Below are 21,899 nucleotides of genomic sequence, written 5' to 3'. Positions count from 1 at the left end.
ATTAACGCCCAGCCCAAACCCTTGGGCCGAGAGAGCTCATGCACGGAGGTTCCCTGTATAATGTAGAAAATGAGTGAGGCCGGATTTTGTGAAATTCCCACTGGTAGGGGATAAAGAAGGTTTATATGTTCGCAGAGAGAAGCCACGAGCGGCCGCTAGTCTAAATATATAACTAGATGGAAAAGGTGACTGACTGACTGACTGATCTAGCAACACACAGTTCAAACTAATTGATGGATCAGGCTGAAATTACGTATAACGTCAACATCAGCTAAGAAAGGATTGTTGTGAAATTCAATCCGTAAGGGGGTAAAACAGGGGTTTGTTTGTGTAGTGCACGTGGACGGAGTCACGGGCATAAGCTAGTCCTTCAATAAAAAGCACGTTCTGTAATGTACAGTAAGAAAAACCTCCATTCATAAGTCAACGTCGGTACATTTTTCATTGAACCAAGTTCTTTGGAGAGACAAATTACTTTACGTCCCACGCACCACGTCATGCGCTCTAGAAAATGTTTTTCCCCTTTCACAGAAATCCCACGCGATGGCTCGTTTTTCTGGAAAAATCTCTCAATGTTAGTGTTATTTTTGTAAAAAAAAGTTATGTGCCATGGCCCCGCGCTTGACTAACTATATCTACAGCACACCATGCTTTTGAAAATGTCTTACCCTATATTTTGTGAATCGCGAGCAATTACTGAGTTTTCTCTTGGGATCAGCGTTCTCTTTTAAAACGAGAGATTCATTAGTTTTATTTTTACACCAAGGAAATTTCAGGGAAAAATATTAACGTGGTGAAAATGAAGTAAATCTTAGCCAGCGCTCCCAGTGGAAACGTTGCAGAGGATTTGTAGAGGATTTTTGACAGTTTTTGTATCTGTCCAATCTTTTTTGCTTTTCTATTTTTACTATTCGTCGTCGGTTAAGTCAGTGGTACTTAATATTTGACTTGAAACTTAAATTATTTATTTCGGTTAATTTTACCCTCTACGATTATTTAAATGATAAAAAAGCTTGAGAATAAGTTTCTTAAAAGCTTTGATAGTTTTAATGAGTTCAAGTTATTTTGTTAAGTGGTGATTATAAAAAGAATAACCAAATGGGTTTTTGGTTTTTTGTGGGCTCTTCTCAGACCTGGGCGCGTTTGGAACTCTCGTAGTTTTAGTTTTAAGTTTACGTAATTAATTATCACCATTCCATGATCTTACAAATCCAACAATTTGACAATCGACGTTGGTGAAATATAAAATTTCATACTAACCATACTGAATACAAGTGTAAATTAAAAATTTATAACACCCCCGACAAGTGAAGGTTACAGTAACTAGAAAAGAGCTGATAACTTTCAAACGGCTGAACCGATTTTCTTGGATTATAGCTAAGAACGCTCTCGATCAAGCCACCTTTCAAACAAATAAACTAAATTAAAATCGGTTCATTAGTTTAGGAGCTACGATGCCACAGACAAATACACAGATACACACTTCAAACCTATAACACCCCTCTTTTTGGGTCGGGGATTAAAAATATGTCGCAGAAAAAAATATACTACAGGAAGTATCGCACGAAAATACGCCCTTTAATTAAAGTCCACCGCACAAATTTAATATTTATACAACCTTTTTCATTAACGAACTCCTGGAATAATTTAATCATTGCGTGTGTAGGTATATCATGTAAGTATATAAAATTATACATAAAGGTACGAAAATTTTCTGAAATCAAATACAAATGATAATACAAGATGATACCCGCGTGGATTTAGGTTTTTAAAAATCCCGTGGGAATCCTTTGGTTTCCTGGAATAAAAAGTAGCTCATGTCAATAAGGTACCTCTATGTTCAAAAATATCACATTGATACATTATTCCTTTGCGGCGTTATTGAAGGACAAACCAACAAACAGACACACTTTTACAAAAGTGATAAAAGCGAATAAATAGGTAATCATATTAATCGTTGTAAAGTATTGTAAATAACGGGTAAGTACCATAGAAATGGTAAGTACACACTTACCATTTCTATGCTACCTACCCGTTATTTACATTATAATATGTCGTTAAACCACAAAATAAGCCTAAAATCATAATCGTATTGAATTGATGAAGGCAAGTTTTTTAATTTTTAAAACTATACTATTATTATTCCCTTACAAGTAATATCTTGACTACGATCTCACATGGTGGTAAGTGACACGCAATCCAAGAGGGTAGCGGGTTAACATCAAAGGGTGTGGCATCGGTTTCCACACGGCATTGTATCGAATTGCTAAATCACTCGGTGGCACTGATTTGCGTTCAGGGTGGTAACCAGGCACGGCAGAAACCTCCCAGCAGACATGATACGTGTAAAAAACAAATCGTATTTAAAAAAAATTAGGTACTGCCAGAGAACGAACTAAAAAGTATTTTTTTTAGGGGATATTATTTTATAACGGGAAGTACCCTATAGGTTTCTTGGACAGACAGACAGACAACAAAGTGATCCTATAAGGGTTCCGTTTTTCCTTTTGAAGTACGGAACTCTAAAAAGTCATAAAATGTAAGCGCTAGTATAAAAGCTATGTCATATTGTTATAATCTGTACGTACATACAACGTCTGACAAATAACTGAGCAAGGGTACCCAAGGAAAAGGGGGAAAAGGGCCGGTAATAAAAAACCTTAAGCGTTAAGGCTTTTATGACTTAATATTATAGTACGTCCTTTTTACGGCTCCCTGAATCATGTTTTTCTTTGTGTAAAAACACTATTTTCCCGACAATGTTGTCAAAGCAAGATTTGAATAGAACGTTTACGTAAGCTTGAGAATAAAAGTTAACAAAACTGGATATATACACTTTCGAATCGTTTGTGATCAAAGAAAATTATTTACTGTGGTAACTTATTAAAAACTCTATTAGGTGCGTAACATTCATCGTCATCATCATTAATGCTGGCTGGTTCCCTACTGACAATAAGAAAGCCACAAAGCCACAATCTGCCATGCTGGCCCAGTGTGGATTGGCAGACCTTAGACACCTTTGAGAAAATTATGGAGAACTCTCAGGTATAAGTATAGGTTTCTTACAATGCTTTCCTGCACCGTTAAAGCAAGAGATATTTAATATCGATATAGTGATATTTGAATTGGTTTTCACTATAAAAGACGATCACCATCCCAAAGTAATAAAAAGACTAGAAACCATCCTTAAAACACATTTTAAACAATTCAGTAAAAATAAATTTAACATCCGACGGGATTTCGTTTTAGCTAAAATTCTTACTTTGTTCTTTGTTCTCACTCTTTATTTCAGTTCTAGTGAATGGCAAAATGTACGTTTGACTTCATAAAACCCTTTCCCAACGTCTTTTCGCATTTGAGACCATTATTGTTAAGGCTGATACAACAGATCGTGCGACTGCAGTGCGACTAGAAGTTGTTATGTCCGCTCCTTACTGAAAATTCTATATTGGAGTATCTACCTACCTAAAACCTCCAAGTAAAATACCCAGTTTCTAAATTCCATGGAATTCGGACGTTTCTTGGTTTTGCCAATAAAATTGTGTAAAACGAATCCACCATAAAATGCAACAAATTCAAATAAAGTAGGCTTTAGATTCAAAGGATTTAATGTCTAAAAGCGTTCTTGTCAAACCTTCGTTGTCGCTCTTTATTTTAGTTCTAATGAATAGCGAAATGTTCGTTTCACTTCATATAACCTTTTCCTAACATTTGTCGCATTTGACACCATTATTTTTAGGCTGATACAACAGATCGTGCGACTGCAGCGCGACGCGCCGGCAATTAGAAGTTGTTATGTCCACTCCTAACTGAAAATTCTATCTTGGAGGGTCTCTGTTGCAGAAAAACTCTCCATACAAAATGTCTATGCTCTACATCTAAAATATTCTAAAATATTCTCGTTTAATACAATACTTATTGTTTAGAAAATCCTGAAAACAGTTCAGAATCAGTAACCAAACGATTGCAGCAATTTCTAAACCATGTTACGTTTCACCCCAAAAATTTATTAAAAACGTGTAAAGTTCGATATTATATTACTTTCTTACACGCGGGTGGCACGCAACGGATTTTAAAATTTTCCGGAAAGCAAGCCGATGCTTGGTGAGTAATATTTTGTGCGGACAACGAGTTATCAAAACTAGCTTATAGCTTAGTTAGTTTTCAATAATTATAAAAAATACATAAATGATAAAGGTGTTTCGGCTTTATTAACGTTGTATAGTCATACCGACTGTACTCTGCGAAGCGCGAGTTGGTCGTTGCAATTCAGCTCTTCTTACAATTCCTTGTATTACAAATCGTTCACGATTACGCGCGCGTTCTGTATGACGTCCTGTCGTGCAGATTTGCTCGCTGCGCGGTTGGTCGCGAGTTTGGTCGAGGCTTTATTTAAATAAAGCCGTCGCCAAACGCCCTACTTGTTGATTAGGTGACGCGCAACAGCTTTCCTTTGTTACAAAAATCCAATAGAAAAAACTATACCTAAGTAAATAGTTATACCTAAACTTTATAGCATTTAATTTATTGTGAGTATTCCTTTACTAATTAAAATCAAGAAAATATGTTCTCCTTCGGTTTCCGTCGGTGTTTAGATTAATTTCAGACTTATTTTAATTCAGATACAAGTTAGCCCTTGACTGCAATCTCACCTGGTGGTAAGTGATGATGCAGTCTAAGATGGAAGCGGGCTAACTTAGAAGAGGTTTTTTACACAACCCATACTCTTTTGGTTAACTTAGACTGCAGTCTAAGTCACCAAACCTCGGGTTTCGTCATCCTATCAGCCTTTGGATGTCCACTGTTGGGCATAGGCCATCCTTAATGAGTGTTACTCTACCCGGTTTGTATTGGCGTCTCGGATATAATAATGAAAGAATACCAGACGAGAGTAAAACTGACTGTATTAATTATTCGAAACACTCAGGTTCAAATAAAAATTAAATATTCACTGTATAATTAATTTATCTACGTATTACGAGTTTAAAAACTCTATTTGACTAAATAAAAACGCAATATTCCTAAAAAAAATTACTTTAAAATGACTTACCTTTAGTTGATATGTTGACACGGACGTATGGGATTTATCACAATATTTTTGAAAACATTCAAAGGAAACACGTTTGAAGGCGCCTGAAGTCACGTTCGTTCGACTCGGCTGCCAAAGCCTGACTGAAAGCTCAAAGCGTGAAAGCTTCAGCCTTTGTACCTTTACCTGTTACAGTAACACCCAAGGGGTGGGGACAGTGAAAAATAAAGCTATCGCCACACCTCCGTTACCACTGTTCTTTCTAGATAGAACAAGGATGGATATATGCGTGACATGTGCAGAGTAACAGAGATAGAGAGTAAACCTACACAGTTTCAGGTCTGAACTTATGCTAAAGCTCGGGATTTCTCGCTTATGTGGGACTGCAGATTTCGCGGCCATGATTTTCGGAATAGTATTTCAATAGTTGATACTGACAGTAATTGGCTTTTGTATAACAATAGGTTTTATGTTATATTGTATTCTGGAATAATGAATACAATACATAATTTCGAACCGATTTCAAATAAAGAAGATCTATTTGTTCAGGCGACAAGTCACCCTTTGACAACAACTTCACTTGGTGGTAAGTGATGATACCGTTTAAAAATGGAAGCGGACTAACGTATGTAGATTACTCTGTGCTATAGTTATATAGTTAGTCATTATTATTATCAACCCCTTGCCAGCTCACTACTGAACAGGTCTTCTTTTAGAATAAAGGAAAATATTTTCAAAGTCAAAGTCAAAATCATTTATTCAAAGTAGGTACAATTGTACTCCTCTTGATAATTACGTAACTTGAAACTAGCTACGAGGGTTCCAAACGCGCCCAAGTCTGAGAAGAGCCTACAACAAACTCAGCCGGATATAAGGTCTATTGTGAAGAAACCTACACGTCTGAGAGTTCTCCATAATGTTCTCAAAGGTGTGTGAAGTCTGCCAATCCGTGCTTGGTCAGGGTGGTAAACTATGGTCAATACCCGTCTCATTCTGAGAGGAGACCCGTACTCAGTAGTGGGCCGGCGATGGGTTGATTATGATGATCAACTAAAGCTAAGCTATTTACGCCTGTTGCGGTTTCAGCGAACGGTTTGCCTTTCCTTCATATTGCGGCTGTAAACGATATGACTTTTTTCAAAATCTTTATTGATTTACCTATTTGTTTACAATGTTTATTACGATTATAGTGTAAACATAAACTCGTTTGAGTTTTTTAATAAAACGTCGGAGCATAAAACTTCAAACCCTTTTAATCTCAAAGAGAATGTTATGTAGGTAGTGAATTCATCTTTGAATAAGTAATTTGATTTCGTTGAACTAAGAAATTCTTCTTTACAAAAAAATTAAAGTTTGTTTGTCTGTCTGTTCGTTAGCTATACATTCGCACATTCGATTTATTAGACCCTTTATACAATTGTTGTGTTGTCAACACTTCTGTGAAAAGTTCTGCTTTATAGTATATTACCATCAACGTATATTACCTACCTAAGGCGCTGTGCGAAAATGCGAAATTGTAATTCCGGGTATTATTTAGCTAGTTATTTATAAACTACTGATATGCCCGCGACTTCAAACGCGTGGATATAAGTAGGTTTTTAAAAATCTCGTAGGTACTTTACATTTTTCGGAATAAAAAGTAACCTATCTCACTCTCCAGGTCTTAAACTATACCCACGCTAAAACCACAATATCGATCTGTTGCTCCATTGATCTGATTAAAGAACAAACCAATAAACCGACAAACAAACACACTTTCGCATTTACAATATGGGTACCTAGTGAATAGTGATGTAGGATACTTAGGTATCATCTTTACATGGATTTTTAGCGAGCGTTTCGATAAGCAACAGCCCGAATCGGTGACTGGAAAGTAGAAATTGACTTTTTCACTTCCCCCTTGCCTCAGAGAAGTTTTTTTTTAATCGTTATGTTTAATTGTTAAAAACGCACATAACTCCGATAAGTTAGATGTGCGTGCCCCAGATCGAACTCCGGACCCTCCGAATATGAGGCCGAAGTCAAACTATTAGACTATCACAGCTTAAAGTCCCTTATCTCGAGGTACAACTTCAAAGAAAGTTCGTTAAAAATGCTACACGTTTGATAAAAGCTTCCATGCATAAAAGAGATATAAATTTCTTTACATAAGGCGAGTTATCCAACTTAATTAAGTCAAAATCATTTTAGCAGCACATTAAAGTGAAGTAAATTCCAAATTAACGGAGCTTCGCTATCTTCAAAGTGTACTTTAGCACAATTTGCAAATTGCATTGTGCATTTATAACTTTAATATTAATACCTAGGTTCAACAAATCCTACGGCTTAACCTGAATTTATTCAAATTCACACTCTATTTTCAGGGTCATAGAACTCGATTTCTAATGAATATTCAATGTTTAATAGAATACACGAGTATGAAATATTGAGTAAGTACTTAGTTGTATTTATAATATTGTATTATAACTTCATTTTAACATATTGGTCATAGTGTAAGAAAAACAATACAGTGAGCCAACTCGCCTTAATCAATAGAGGGCAAGCAATGCGGAATAGACTAGGAACCAAAAGCTTAATTTGGTAAGTGTGCAATGTAAGGTCTACAACTCCTGAGGATGCTCCGGTGTCGAGGCGAAACGTGCGCTGAGTGGTTTTGGGATTTGTGTGGCCCTGCGTGGTGGTGGTGCGTATTGCTTGCTTGAAGGCTGACTTTTCCTCCATGTTTAGCAGTGGGAGAGCGGGCAGTGCATTTCGCATGTTGCACCATAGAGATTTGTTAAGCTTTTGGTTCCGTGTCTATCACGGACTTCCGCAAAGTAACGTCTGGTTAGGAATAGAGTCAACTTTTTTTTAAATAGATACATGCTCTTGCTTGCAGTCACATTGAGTAGCATATGATGATACAGGCTAAGGTGAAGTGTGCCTGCTTAGAAGCTTTTTTTTATTCAGATACAAGTTATCCAGTCACCAGTTGAGATTGCAGTTAAGGGCAAACTTGTATCTGAATAAAAGAAATTAAAAAAAACTTACTTGTCAGTGGTATACCAAAGACATATTTTAAGTAGGTACTGGGGTACCTTACCTAATGGATGAGGCATTTAACTTAAATTAGATTCTTAATTTAGTTTGCAAATGCAGCGAGAATAATAACGAGGTGGTTAGACCTCCTGCTAGTTTACCTGACAGGCTGTCTGCGCTGTAAACTGAAAATTATAACTCTGCACCCCATTTCATTTACATATTCTGCACCCTATTACATTTTATATTTTAATCTAATGGGCGAGGGGAACATATTTGCCATCCTCAAAGCCTCAATAGCTCAACCGGTAAAGGAGTGGACTGAAAACCGAAAGGTCGACGGTTCAAACCCCGCCCGTTGTACTATTGTCGTACCTACTCCTAGTACAAGCCTGACGCTTAGTTGGAGAGGAAAGGGGAATATTAGTCATTTAACATGGCTAATATTCTTAAAAAAAAAAAAAAAAAAATCCATACTTCCATCCATACCTACTAATATTATATATGCGAAAGTGTATCTGTCTGTCTGCTTTTCACTATTCAACAGTTTAACCGATTCTGATGAAAGGTACGGAGTTAGCTATCATCCCGGGGACGGACAGTCTACTTTTTATCCCGGAAAATCAAAGAGTTCCCACGGGATTCTCAAAGGTCCATCCGCTTAACTGATTTATATGAAAGGTACAGAGGTAGCTTGCGTCCCGGAAATTGACATAATATAATACTACTTTTTATCCTACCTACACCACGCTAAAAAAGTCACAGCATCGTCTAGTTATATACTTATAAGTTTTAGCCTGTGGATTCCTTTCATAATACAGATTAAATAAAGAAACGTCCTGCCAAACTAATCTTTTCGTTGGGAAGCCTGGAACACCGCAGAGACAGAAGCTCTCTTTGCGTGTTCTACCTATCGCCTTTATAAAGGGGAGTGCTCTGAAGAGCTGTTTGTCCTCATTCCACCCTCCTTATTCTACAACCACACCGCACGTCACCGCCAGCAATTTCACCCTCACCACCTGGGTTCCTGGTGCACTTCGACCGCACCTTTTTAGGGTTCCGTACCTCAAAAGGAAAAACGAAACCCTTATAGGATCATTTTGTTGTCTGTCTGTCTGTCTGTCCGTCGTGTCTGTCAAGAAACCTATAGGGTACTTCCCGTTGACCTAGAATCGGTACGTAGGTAGGTCTTATAGCACAAGTACAGGAATAAATCTGAAAACCGCGAATTTGTGGTTACATCATTAAAAAAAAATTAAAATGTGTTTCAATTTTCAAAGTAAGATAACTATACCAAGCTGGGTATCATATGAAAGGGCTTTACCTGGACATTCTAAAACAGATATTTATTTATTTTTATGTAAAATAGTTTTTGATTTATCGTGCAAAATGTTGGAAAAAATACCCGAGTACGGAACCCTCAGTGCGCGAGTCTGACTCGCACATGCAAACTGTGGAATCAACTCCCTTATCCAGTTCTTGATTATCGAAACGTCATCGAAGTTAATCGTTCCACTGAGCCACGGAGATCAACACTTCAGGGTAAATAACCTTTAAATAATATTCATGGAATACCAAACATTAATGCATTGAAAACTCTATGGAATTTAAAAAGGAAATAGGCTCTCAAATTAATGGAATAATCAATAAAGGCAAGATCACACCACTCGGCACGCTGGAAGATATCGACGCGTCGACGTCGCGGCAACAGCTTTTAAAGTTAGAAATAACTTTAACAGCTATATGAAGCAAAGCTTTTGTAATTTCGGCCATCATCATCGTCGTCAACCGATAGACGACCAACCGTCCACTTCTGGATTTGGGTCTCGTGTAGAGACTCCCACACGCCACTTCTGGTCTGAAATTTCTCAGTGCTGTCGAAGACCAAAATTTTTGTGTGCGTCTTACCAGTCGTAGCATGTAAATGGATCCGAGACATGGTCACTAACTTTCTTATGGCCTCATAAGAAAGCTTAGAGTCACTTAGCGGGCGATGGAGGGAGGTATGCTTGGAGTTTCTCTAAGTTATCAAATCAGAGATGACGAGATCCGTATTAGAACCTGAGTAACCGACATAACTCTATCGTCAGAAATCATGCGGTCTAGTAGTGTTTTGACTATGTAAGTTTTTTTATAATTTATATACAAGTTAGCCCCTGACTGCAATCTCACCTGGTGGTAAGTGATGATGTAGTCTAAGATGGAAGTGGGCTAACCTGAAAGGGGTATGACAGTTTTCATTAAACCATTCAATTACTCCATTGGTTTCTACACGGCACGTATTTGCCAGTAAGGTGGTAGCTAGCCACGGCCGAAGCCTCCCACCAGAGAAAGCCAGTTAACAGTTTTGTGTAATATCATCTACCACACTATAAAATAACTCCCTTGATCTTATAAACTACACAGGCTGCACTTCTCTATCGTGTTTACAGACATTTTATGTAGTTTACAGGCATCATAATAAGTATTACTACAAAGGAAAATGTCGCGGTGTTCAAAGGCCTTAGGGTTGCGTGATAATAAATATTATTCAATTAAGTGACACGACAAACCTTTAATGGCTTATGTCGTGTCCTCTATTGTCTTTTTTTGCGAATTAGATTATTAATTTCGTATTTGGTTTTACCCGCGAGTTCATTAGAAATGCTTGGCAATATATTAACCACAGTAAATTTTCTAAAAAAGACCACCTTTAATCCATTCGAACAATTATATAAATGTCTTATTTACTGTATTTAACTGTCTATGTTACCTTTCACAGCTAATCTGTTTAACCAATTTTGTATCCCGAACAAAATCAAAGAATTCTCAGGTATTTTAAAAATTTGTAGATTGGTGCCGATTCTGTCTTCTTTCTCTAAACTAAATTTAAAGTATCTGCATCTTATTCTTTTTAATATTGCTAAAAAAGGACGGAACCTGAAGACTCTAAATTTTAGTGTAGGTACATAAGCTACAAATTTAACTCGTGACTGGCAGTTAAAGTCACTAAATTTGACAGCTCTATAAATTAAAAACTAACTTTCAAACTGCATCTCTCCATTTAATGCTACATATTTAGTAAGAAGACTATGCGAATACGAAATTTAGTTCTGCTCAGAATTAGAACCATTGTCTTACAAGATAGGGAAGAAAGATTGTTGCTCATGATTGGATGACTACTTAAATTGCTTTCTCAAAATAGGCAAAATTTTTTTTTGGAAAGCAGTCAGGATTTAAGTGTCTCTGTGGAGGTCCACATGCGTGGAACCAATGGGGGCCCGTGGTCAGCCTGACGAGAGCTCTCAAAGCTCTAAGGTCGATTTCAAAGAAATAAAAACTTCAATTTTAGCTTGGCTTTTACTTATAGAGTAATCAACCCCCTAGATAGAGTAGTCAAAAAGCTACAATCGCAATTGTTGTGATTGGCTGAACTTATGAAATTTTTGCTGCAATCGCCAATAATGAGAGAGTGTCAGCCAATCAACGGTGAATGCGTCTGTAGCTCTGTCAAACTAGAGAGCGATCTATATAATGTACTCTGTCTTTGCTCAGACTTTTAAAAAGAGATCGTTGATTGTCTCTGTCATAATGGAAATGCTAGCGTGTGTCAGATGTTCAGAGTGTTCAATTTATTTTAAAAAACTAAAAGTTTTTCTGCGTATTGTCCCCAACACAGGTAGGAACGAGCAGTGACTATGAAGTTTGGATCATGGTAGCTTTGGGAGATAAGGGTAAACAGGTAATAAAGGTGTAAAACCTCTATTTTTTTTATATTTTAGACTTCATAGGTTGATCTAAGAATGTTTACACCAATTACCTGTAATATCCCAAAGCCACCATTATCCAAACTGCATAGTCGATGATCGTTCCTCCTTGTGTTGAATATAATACGCAGAAGGCACTCGCTGGCTCTCTTTCTAGAAATCTATCTCAGCAAACTTTTTAAACTTACTTTCTATACATCTCAGTCTAAGAGTATAATGATCAAGAGATCATAATTTATTATTTTCTTAATTGTAACTAACCCAATTTGATAGGAGAAATAAAACAGCACATTTTATGAAGAATTCAAACTTTTTATTGATATTGAAATTAAATCTAGCGTTCTCTCTTAATTTGATTTATTATATTTTTTTCATAATGCTTTTTTACATCATAATTTAAATCCCATGCAGATTTTTTTCAAAATTAGATTACCCTTAGTACCTTATACCTCAGCTTATACTATTGACCGCTCACTATAATTTGACGCCTGGCGTTATGTTGGCACCATTGTTTTGCTTGCTTTATTCTACAATTTAGGGTTTATTATTGTGTGATTTGCAATGGTGCCAACATAACGTCAGGCGTCAATTTATAGTGGATAAATCAATCGATATTCGATATCTAATACCAGAGAACCGTGAACGTTGGCACCTTTGTGTGGTTATTTGCTCAGCATTTCTGATACGAACCGCTAAGACCGCTGAGGTGTGGAATACCCTTCCGGCGTCCGTGTTTTCTATACCTTCAAAGCAAGATTGAATAGATAGATAGGCATCTTCTAGTCAAGTGCATCCCACCCTAGATATCATCATTACTTTTAATTAGCATTATTGTCGTCGAATACAAGCCCATCACACAATTTAAAAAAATAGATTTAATAAAACGTAAGTACCCGATAAAAAAGGATTTACAGAAAATTCACCAGCGAGTCTGCTGTGTCTGACATCTATCCATTCTAATGTTATAAATGCAAAAGTGTGTCTGTCTGTCTGTCTGCTACGTTTTCACGGCCCAACCACTGAACCGATTTTAATGAAATTTGGTACAGACTTGAGATACATCCCGGGGAAGGACATAGGCTACTTTTTATCCCGGAAAATCTCTAATAAACAATGAGCGAACTCTTTGATAATATTACTCACAAAAATTATAAAATTGAACCTTATTTACTACAACATAAAGTCGAATTTACAATTCCGTGTGTGGCGAAGGGAATTTCTTCAGTACAGCATGATATAGATTATAGAAGGCATAAACAGACACACTTAGGATAACGAATAGGGAACCGCCAAAGACAAATGATAAGAAGTTCCCATCTATCATATTAGTTCCATGTAGACTCCTCGCTTGCCCTTGGAAGAGGTCCTTGGTGCCTGAACCGGTGGCTTTTCGCTCCTCCATCATTTTTTTCATGGAGGATAGTCGTTCTTTTAACTCATCTATGGATTCTAAGACGTCTTCTGTCTCTGAAAAAAAAAAATGTTTTGGTATGTTAGATTTTCTATTTGATAACTAACAAGTCATAATTAAAAAATTAAAAGGTGTGAAGATGTAATAAAATGTATAGTATCCATTTATTTTTAAAACAAATGTAGAGTTTAAAAAAAACACGACTGCTCTACCAAAAATCGAACTAAAATTGTAATATTTCACATTTGAAAATAGTGCCATAGAGCCACCATGTTGAATTTTTTTTTATTTATAGCCTGTGTCACTCGGAATGATGCAAGGATTCTAACGATATACCCCATTCATCCAAATCTGTTTCAGGCATTTAGAAGTTTAGTTATGTTTATATCACATTCTTTTTTGAGCAGTCAGAGCCGTATGTTTTGGTCCTTTTGGGACCCCCCATTCTATTTTATCAATCCGGTTTTTACTGTGAAACAGTAACACACAGACAGACAAAGCATTCATGATATTACTATATTGGATATTTATATTATATGGTAATCAGTAATCACTTATCATTAGGTATCAGCTTATTTGCTAACTTTCGTCTCGTTATTTAATTTGACTCCATTTTCACGTGGTGGTAAGTGACGGTGCAGTTTAAAAATGTTACAAGCGAGGTAACCTAAAAGACGTCTTGCAGTTTTATTAAACCCATTCGTTTTCAACGCGGCATACTATCGGAACGTTAAATCGCTTGGCAATACGTTTTTGCTGGTGAAATGGGGTACTAAATTCTCTTAATGAGTTTCAAGACCTCATGACTAGGTATCTCTGGAGTTCTTTGACATAAACCATTAACAGAAACTTCGAACATTAATCTCTAAACTCACAAAATATCATAAAAACTAATTTACCTTGAGTTTCCCGTTCCGGACTCATTTTTACACAATATTTATCACCGACCTTTGTTTTTCCAACCCACAGACTATCCTGGCTTAGATTTGTCAAAGATGGCCGCCGCGCATGCGCTTTTTTGTCGGGAAAAGTTGAATATTGATCGCGAAACCCGGGAATATCCAGCTCAGCTAAATCTAGATTAATACAAATATTAAAAAGAATAAGAGACGGTTACCAAAACTATTTTTTTAGTATAAATTATAGAAAATCGCTTGACCACAATCACACGTGATGGAAAGGGATTATGTGGCTATATGGGACGCGTTTACCTAGAAGATGCCTATTCACTCTTGTTTTAAAGATACTCGGATTGTAATTGGTAGGAAACACAGATCGCGGAAGAATATTCAAAACCTTAGCCATGCGTATGAGGAATAATGAAGCAAAATGTTTCGTGCGTATAGATGGAATGTCGACGACATAAGGATGGAAACTCACTCGACGTCTTGCGGTTCGGTTGTAAAATGGTGAAGGGGGAATAAGATTTGAAATGAAGTACTAAGTGTTTTAGAGCATTGCGGGACTCAAACGTGACTAGAATAGTCCATTTTTAGGGTTCCGTACCAGAAGCTAACGGGATCCTATTACTAAGCCTCCGTTGTCCGTCCGTCCGTCCGTCTGCTTTGCCGGTGGGGTGGTAACTGGTAACTAACCACACGGCCGAATTTCAGAAGCAAAATTTCTTTGTATTCAGCCCAAAGGACATTTAAAGACCGTCTCTTAGCCTATTTATGTAAGGTATAGAAGGTTTTAGATATGAGGATTTTGTCAAGCTTTTTCTGATGGATAACATGATTCAATATTGGGTATTTTCCAATTTTGCACCTCTAGGTACCTATTCATTTTTAGGGTTTCGTATATCTAGAGAAAAGGAACCCTGTACGGCTCACTTCGCTGTAGTAACTAACTATTTGTCTGTCTGTCCCGAGTCAAGACCCGTCAAGGGAATCAAAACCTATAGGGTAAAATGAATTTGTGATTACATCACAAATTAAAAAACCGGTCCAGTGCGAATTTGGACTCGCACATGAAGGGTTCCGTGCAATTAAACAAGAAATATCAATCAATCAATCAATCAATCAATCAATTTATTTATTTGCTGATACAGGTATTACAGGTGTAATTATAAAAATAGTCCAGCTGTATCACGCCAAGCTGGCATGCAAATACATTAACACTTTATTTTTTTAAAGTAACCACAAGTTCCCGGATTTTTCCCTTTACTTGTGGCTATAAGACATTGCTACGTGCCAAGTTTCACGAATCTAGGTCAACGGGAAGCACTCTATAGGTTTTGATTCTCTTGACGGGTCTTAACTCTTGACACACACGATAGATAGACAGTGAAGGGATTCTATAATATAAGGGTTACTTTTTCTCTGGACATACGAAACCCTAAGAATTAGGAAGTGTGATGGTACGGAACCCTTCGTGTGCAAGTCCGACTAGCACTCGTCCAGCTTTCATTTTTATTTTCATGAGTATTTGCTGTGTTCAGGGTTCCACTCTCTGTCTGTCTGTCTGTTTATCGGTCTGCCCGCGTGTCACACGTCCTTAGCTCGTAGACTAAATGAGTTACAAGCCTGCAATTTTGATATTTGGTGTAGAACGTTGACCGTAACCAAATATTGAATCAAAATTCAATTAAATCAATTCTTTTTCAGGGGAACTCCCATACATGAAAAAGGAGCCGGAAAAAAAAATTCCTTACCCTAGCATGTGGGGTATCATTGTTTAGAACTCATTATGTGGAGTACGAATACAACTTTTATTTATTTTTTATCTTAAAAAATAAAGAAATGGGGGGCCATCAGAGTTGTCAGTTTTAGACCATTTTTGTGACGGGGGCTAATTTAAAAATTAAACTAATTAGGAATATATGCGGTATATTTTGTACCATATACTGTATTTAAACAACAAATACTGAAAACAACGATAAAACAGCTTATAAGCTGTAACCAAAATCATCTGTGAAATCTGCCAATCGCACGTGGCCAGCGTGGTAAACTTTGTCCCTTGTCATTCTGAGAGGAGACTCATTCTCTGTACGAGTCGGCGATAATATTCCTGTGGCGATAGGTTGATCATGATGATGATGAAAAATTTTCTGCTTCTGTCTTTTTTTCAATTTCAGTGCCATCTATAGCACTACCATTGTACTAAGATACCAAAGTTAAACCGGAGTCATGCTCACAAACGTGAGAGGGACATTTTGATGGCGGACCCCTCTCGCAGGAGATGCACCGGGCGTCGGAGGGCGCATGACGACCTCCAGCCTCCGTGAGTTGCCGGCTTGCGAGCACCCATATATTATTCAATGTACTCTGTGCTTGCGAGTGACGCACGAATGGCTGTGCATGAAAATTCCGCTATGTGGAAAAATCACAAGTTTTCAGGAGACTCTTTAAACTAATTTTCTTGAGAAAATATGCTTTATGTAAAAGATTATCTCTTGATTCTTCTTGAGCACACATGCTAAAATGGGTTTCGCCTTTAAAATCAAAGAAAATGATATCTAAACCGAAAATTAAAAAAAAACATAGCGGATTTTGCATGCGCAGCGATGGAATGCTGGTACGCAGGCGATGTAGTTCAGAGCAGTGCAGGGCAGAGCAGATTTTGTAATGCATGATGATGAATGTCCTACGGCGCAAGCGCGTGAGACGCAGACATGTGTTTGTGCTGCTCTGCGTCGCGTTGTAGTGTCAGCACAGATTTCTGCGCGACGCGTGTACATCGACACGTATTTTTAGGATTCCGTATCTCAAGAGAAAGAACGAACCCATAAAGGATCACTTTGTCTTCTGTCCTGTCTGTCTGTTCGTCTGTCTGTCTATCTCTGTCCGTCTGTTGAGTCTGTCAAGAAAACCTATAGGGTACTTCCCGTTGATCTAGAATCATGAAATTTGGTAGGTAGGTAGATCTTATAGTACAACAAGGAACCAAAAGCTTATTTTGCTATAATCCGCCAAACCAAAGCAATCTGTATGGTGCAACATGCAGCATGCGACATGCACCGCCCGCCCTCCCACTGATAAACATTCAGGAAAAGCCAGCCACCAAGCAAGCCACACGGACCACCACCACGCAGCACCATGCAAATCCCAACACCACTCGACGCACGTTTCGCCCCGACACCTGAGCATCCTCAGGAGATGTAGACCTTTTGCTTTTGCAATTAGGCATTGTAATTGTGTATTACTAATTACCTACTTCAAAATTGTGCTGCAATGACAGAACATTTAATTTAATATTAGGCCTACGTTATGAGCCTTCATTGTATGATACAAATCATCCTGACTAGTCAAAAAGATAAAGTTAAAAACCCGACTACCTACTATACCCGCGAGCTGCCGGTATAGATACTAGATAGCGATAGATATAGTAAAATTGTTTTTCTATCGCTCGGTGTATTTTAACATTGCACCATATTTATATTAATGAACTTAGAATTTGTTCCTATTTTATTTGATATCCCACTCACAATTACACATTATTACAGGTACAATTAGCAAAAATTTTTTGGAGACGTTCACTGTTTTTAACCCCTGACCCAAAAAGTTGTACGTGTGTATAATATAGTGTTATAAGTTTCACGTGTGTATCTGTGTATCTGTCTGTGGCATCGTAGCTCCTAAACTAATGAACCGATTTTAATTTAGTTTTTTTTTTGTTTGAAAGGTGGCTTGATCGCGAGTGTTCTTAGCTATTATTCAAGAAAATCGATTCAGCCGTTTGAAAGTTATTAGCTCTTTTCTAGTTACTGTAACCTTCACTTGTCAGGGGTGTTATAAATTTTTAATTTACACTTGTATTTACAGAATATTATATTTTCATTTTTGACATAATCATTGGTTTTGGATCTTTCAGATCGATTTTTTTCATATAAAATGTAGCCTATGTGACCCGGACCATAATAATGAGTTGACTGATACCTCATTCATCAAAATCGGCCCAGTAATTTAGGCGCTACTACGGTGGGACCCACAGAATCTGATACAAAGATACATACTGGTACTGCTAAAACCATAACCCTTCCTTTAGCTTTGCTGTAGTCGAGTCAAAATTGTGACTCATAAACACAAAACACCTGATATTCTTAGTGTCTTAAAGTCATAATCTATTGATATTAATTAGATAATTTACTATAACCGATTCCTACAATTAATAAATAATCCTCTTGTAGTGATAATAATACAAAGATGTAGATAACTTGCGATAAAAAATACCGGCCAAGTATGAGTCAGACTCGCGCCCCGAGGGTTCCGTACTCGGGTATTTTTTCCGTTGCACGATAAATCAAATACTATTATGCATAAAAATACATAAAAATCTGTTTTAGAATGTACAAGTAAAGCCCTTTCATTTGATAACCCGCTTGCTATAGTTATCTTACTTTGAAAATTGAAAATACTAAATTATTTTTTTGTACTGCCCATATAAAGTGGCTGGCGGGAAGTGGCTGGATGAGAAAGGCTGAGGACTGGGTATGATTGCGCTCCTTAGGGAAGGCCTATGTCCAGCACTGGATGGACAGACGGATAGACGGACAAACAGACAGACAGACAACAAAGTGATCCTATAAGGGTTCCGTTTTTCCTATTGAGGTACGGAACCCTAAAAAATAGTATATAAGTAAGTTAAATAAATTCAATAATCACTTCATTAGTAAAAATAAAACTCCTACAATGGTAGCAATCCTAATTTTGAGTTTAGCCCTGTTCTCAGGTAAAAAACTTATTGAAAAATCTTATTAGGTACAATGTGAAGGATTATATAATGATAAAAAAAAACTTGGAAATGAGTTACTTAATAGCTTTATCAGTTCACATAATTTTATTTCTTTTAGTGAAGTAGTGATAATTATTATATAAAGGATACCCGGCTGAGTTTGTTGTCGGCTCTTCTCAGACCAGGGCGCGTTTGGAACCTTTGGAACCTTAGTTTTAGTTTTAAGTTGACATCATTATCTTACAAATCAAAAAGTGTACAATGGTACCTAACTTGATTAAATGATTTTGACTTATTTACCACATCTAATACTAGGTTGCTTGGGAAGTCCAGTCTGCTCATGAACATTTTTAACCCCCGATTCAAAAAGAGGGGTGTTATAAGTTTGACGTGTGTATCTGTGTATCTGTCTGTGGCATCGTAGCTCCTAAAATAATGAACCGATTTTAATTTTGTTTTTTTTTTTTGTTTGAAAGCCGATCGAGAGTGTTTTTAGCTATAATTCAAGAAAATCGGTTCAGCCGATCGAAAGTTATCAGATCTTTTCTGGTTACTGTAATCTTCACTTGTCGGGGGTGTTATAAATTTTTCATTTACACTTGTATATTTATTTAAAGGTGCTGCATCAGCGTTTCATTTGGAAGATAAGCAGTCAGGTCTGACCATCTATCGGTATCCCACGATAGTGCAAGTTCAGTTCTACACCCCGGGGAGTTCTCTGGACTGGACTCACAACTGCGCTGCTTCGATCCTGAACCAGCTGTACGTGCTGTCCGCCGCGAGCTGCTTCTCTGGACCGTAAGTGAAGCGGTAAACTACATGGTGCAAGTTAAGTTCTGTACCCTGAGGGGATCTCTGGACTGGTCATAGGTCATTTTCTCATAGGTAGTGATAAGAGAAATCTCTGAAATGAAATGAAGCTAGAAGACATCTCTGTAGCATTTCCAATGTATTTAACTATGTCTGTGGTTTTCCAGATTTTTGTTAAAATATTCGGTTTCAAAGTTACGCGGTCTTAAAAATTTACATACAAATCTTTGAGCTCCTGTAATTTTAAAACTACATATTTTTAGAAAATCTAAAACACCACAGACACAGATATTAGTTTATAGAATATGTCTGCAAAATTTCATGGACTTTGGTTGCTTAATATTCAAATGAAATTGGAACTACGATTGTATGAAGCGAGTGACGGAGAGAGCCCTGTTAATTCGCTCTGGATTCAAAATAATTAAATAACGCCCTCTAGGAACCAAGTATTACTTTGGCCCCTTCTGACACAAATAACTATTTCTTCTATTTATAGAAACTACCCAGGCCCAGAACATCGTCGCATCCGGGCTGGAGTCAACTATAGCTCAATGGGCGGAGGACAGACGGTCTACGTAAGCAGAGCGATCAACTACGAAGACCGCAACAGCACTGGCGCTGCGGTCGTCCACGACATATCTGTCGTGAGGCTGACGAGTCGTTTGGTCTATACCGACCTCGTGAGGCAGGCGTCCTTCTTACGTCAAGGCTCTGTCGTCCCGATCGGCATAGCGTTCCACCAAGTGGGCTGGGGACGTGTAAGTTCATTCAATTTTTTTAAGGTTCCGTACTTACCTTACAATTGAAAAGAGCAACCGCCGAGTTTCTTGCTGGTTCTTCTTGGTAGAAACGGCATTCCAAACCAGAGGTAAATTATTTGACGTAAAAGTTTATTTGAATAGAAATCTATTCTATTCTATTCTACCTCATAAGGAAGCAACCCTTATAAAATCACTTCGTTGTTCGTCTGATGTGTCAAGAACCTTTTTCTGAACGTGTGGAAGTATCAAGTTGAAATTAATATACCTAAAATACTCAAAATCCCTTGGAACTGAGAAAAATCAAACTTCTATGTCAACGCAATCAAAAAAAACGGCTGTTTACGCCGCAAATTTTGATACTCGCAAGAGAATCAAAGAAAAAATCAAAAAATTGGAGCGGGGCAGAGTGGAGCTGAGCTGAGCTGAACAGACTAGAGTTGTATTGAGCCGTGGTCCAATCAGTCAAATCTGTCTACCCTACCCTCCGTTAAGTGCGGTTCGGAGCCTCATATTCATATATTTTATTTGAAAGTCCGCTCAGCTTCACTTACACAGTTTCTATACTGATGCGAAGTGGAGATTTCGAGCAATTGTGATTGGTCAATTCACTGTCCGCTCCGCTCCACTCCACCCAGCTCCACGTCAGTGGAAACGCACCCTAAGAGTTACCCGATAACGCCGAAAGAGAGGCTTTATTAGGCTGCAGCGCTATACGTGAGCTAGAATGCACTTTATTGCGTCATAACAAGAGTCGCTATTTATTTGAACTTCTTTACGGATTGATCGTTCCATATCTACTATTAAATATTCTATGGTGAAAGTAAACCCCATTTTCTTTTCTTTTCTTCCAGGGATATGCGGTCCCGCTTAGAACTGCTAACCTTACCACTTACAGTAGCTCGGTAAACCACTCATCCAATTTAATCACAGCTGTGTCCCCTTGGGGCAGCTCTGCCTGGGGGAACACTGACGTGGGAGGACCTTGGATCTGGGAAGACATCACCATCGGAATCAGACCGGCTTTCGATATGCTTTTAAACAAAACTAGTTATGTCCTCTCTGCAACATCGATTGCGAATTATACCGATTGGATGATCAGCGTCGCGCGATAGTGGGTGTTGGAAGAAGCTTGATTCTATTGACCAAGTTTAAATAAATAAATAAAACATAGCCTTTATTTCATTGCATTCACATATCATATTATCATACAATTATTTCATATATATTATAATATACTTATTATTTATTAGCATTATGTAATTTATGTACGTTACGCTCAAAGAACGGAAACGCTCATTGAGCAAAAAAACAGCTCACAACGCGTTGTGACGATCGCAGAAAGACATAATACTGAGGTTCTCAGTATTATGCTCAGTAATCTGTGGTTGATGTAACCATAACATGACAGGCAGTTATTTTCTCGCTCAATGAACGTTTTCGGTCTTTGAGCG

General features: G+C 37.6%; 3 protein-coding genes across 4 annotated transcripts in view; 1 reads left to right on the top strand and 2 right to left on the bottom strand.

Annotated features, from left to right (window-relative positions):
* The window catches only part of LOC123876663 (IDLSRF-like peptide), an 83,237-nt gene extending 78,060 nt beyond the window's left edge, over positions 1-5,177 (bottom strand). Inside the window, exon 1 of the mRNA XM_045922958.1 lies at positions 5,051-5,177. The gene's annotated coding sequence lies outside the window, so the exon portion shown is untranslated. The remainder of the gene's footprint in view (positions 1-5,050) is intronic.
* A 6,906-nt stretch (positions 5,178-12,083) lies between these two features.
* On the bottom strand, positions 12,084-14,252 carry LOC123876611. Of its 2 annotated transcripts, XR_006798383.1 has the most exons (3): positions 14,104-14,252; positions 12,933-13,260; positions 12,526-12,536 (listed from the first exon to the last, which is right to left on the bottom strand). XR_006798383.1 is itself a non-coding variant. In XM_045922885.1 (2 exons), the coding sequence occupies exons 1-2, from the start codon at positions 14,126-14,128 to the stop codon at positions 12,983-12,985; spliced, it is 303 nt and encodes a 100-aa protein (XP_045778841.1). In that variant the 5' UTR covers positions 14,129-14,252; the 3' UTR covers positions 12,084-12,982. The 2 variants fall into 2 exon arrangements, 1 of the variants encoding a protein (XP_045778841.1); XM_045922885.1 differs by having other exon boundaries at positions 12,084-13,260.
* Positions 14,253-18,834: 4,582 nt separating this feature from the next.
* LOC123877093 (chymotrypsin-like elastase family member 2A) lies at positions 18,835-21,486 on the top strand. Its single transcript, XM_045923599.1, has 4 exons — positions 18,835-18,874; positions 19,495-19,675; positions 20,184-20,445; positions 21,379-21,486. Exons 1-4 carry the CDS (start codon positions 18,835-18,837, stop codon positions 21,484-21,486), a joined length of 591 nt encoding a protein of 196 aa, XP_045779555.1.
* The last annotated feature ends 413 nt before the right edge of the window (positions 21,487-21,899 follow it).

Source organism: Maniola jurtina, chromosome 22 (assembly GCF_905333055.1).
Source record: "Maniola jurtina chromosome 22, ilManJurt1.1, whole genome shotgun sequence".
Classification (NCBI taxonomy): domain Eukaryota; kingdom Metazoa; phylum Arthropoda; class Insecta; order Lepidoptera; family Nymphalidae; genus Maniola; species Maniola jurtina.
Note: the sequence above shows the minus strand (reverse complement) of the source record. Positions and strands in the feature narration are given on the sequence as shown.

Coding starts and splice junctions, on each gene's coding strand:
- LOC123877093 (XM_045923599.1), top strand. CDS start 18,835: ATGGTAGCAATCCTAATTTTGAGTTTAGCCCTGTTCTCAG. Junction 19,676..20,183: donor GCGAGCTGCTTCTCTGGACC/GTAAGTGAAGCG, acceptor TTCTATTTATAG/AAACTACCCAGGCCCAGAAC. Junction 20,446..21,378: donor ACCAAGTGGGCTGGGGACGT/GTAAGTTCATTC, acceptor ATTTAATCACAG/CTGTGTCCCCTTGGGGCAGC.
- LOC123876611 (XM_045922885.1), bottom strand. CDS start 14,128: ATGAGTCCGGAACGGGAAACTCAAG. Junction 13,261..14,103: donor TCCGGAACGGGAAACTCAAG/GTAAATTAGTTT, acceptor TTTTTTTTTCAG/AGACAGAAGACGTCTTAGAA.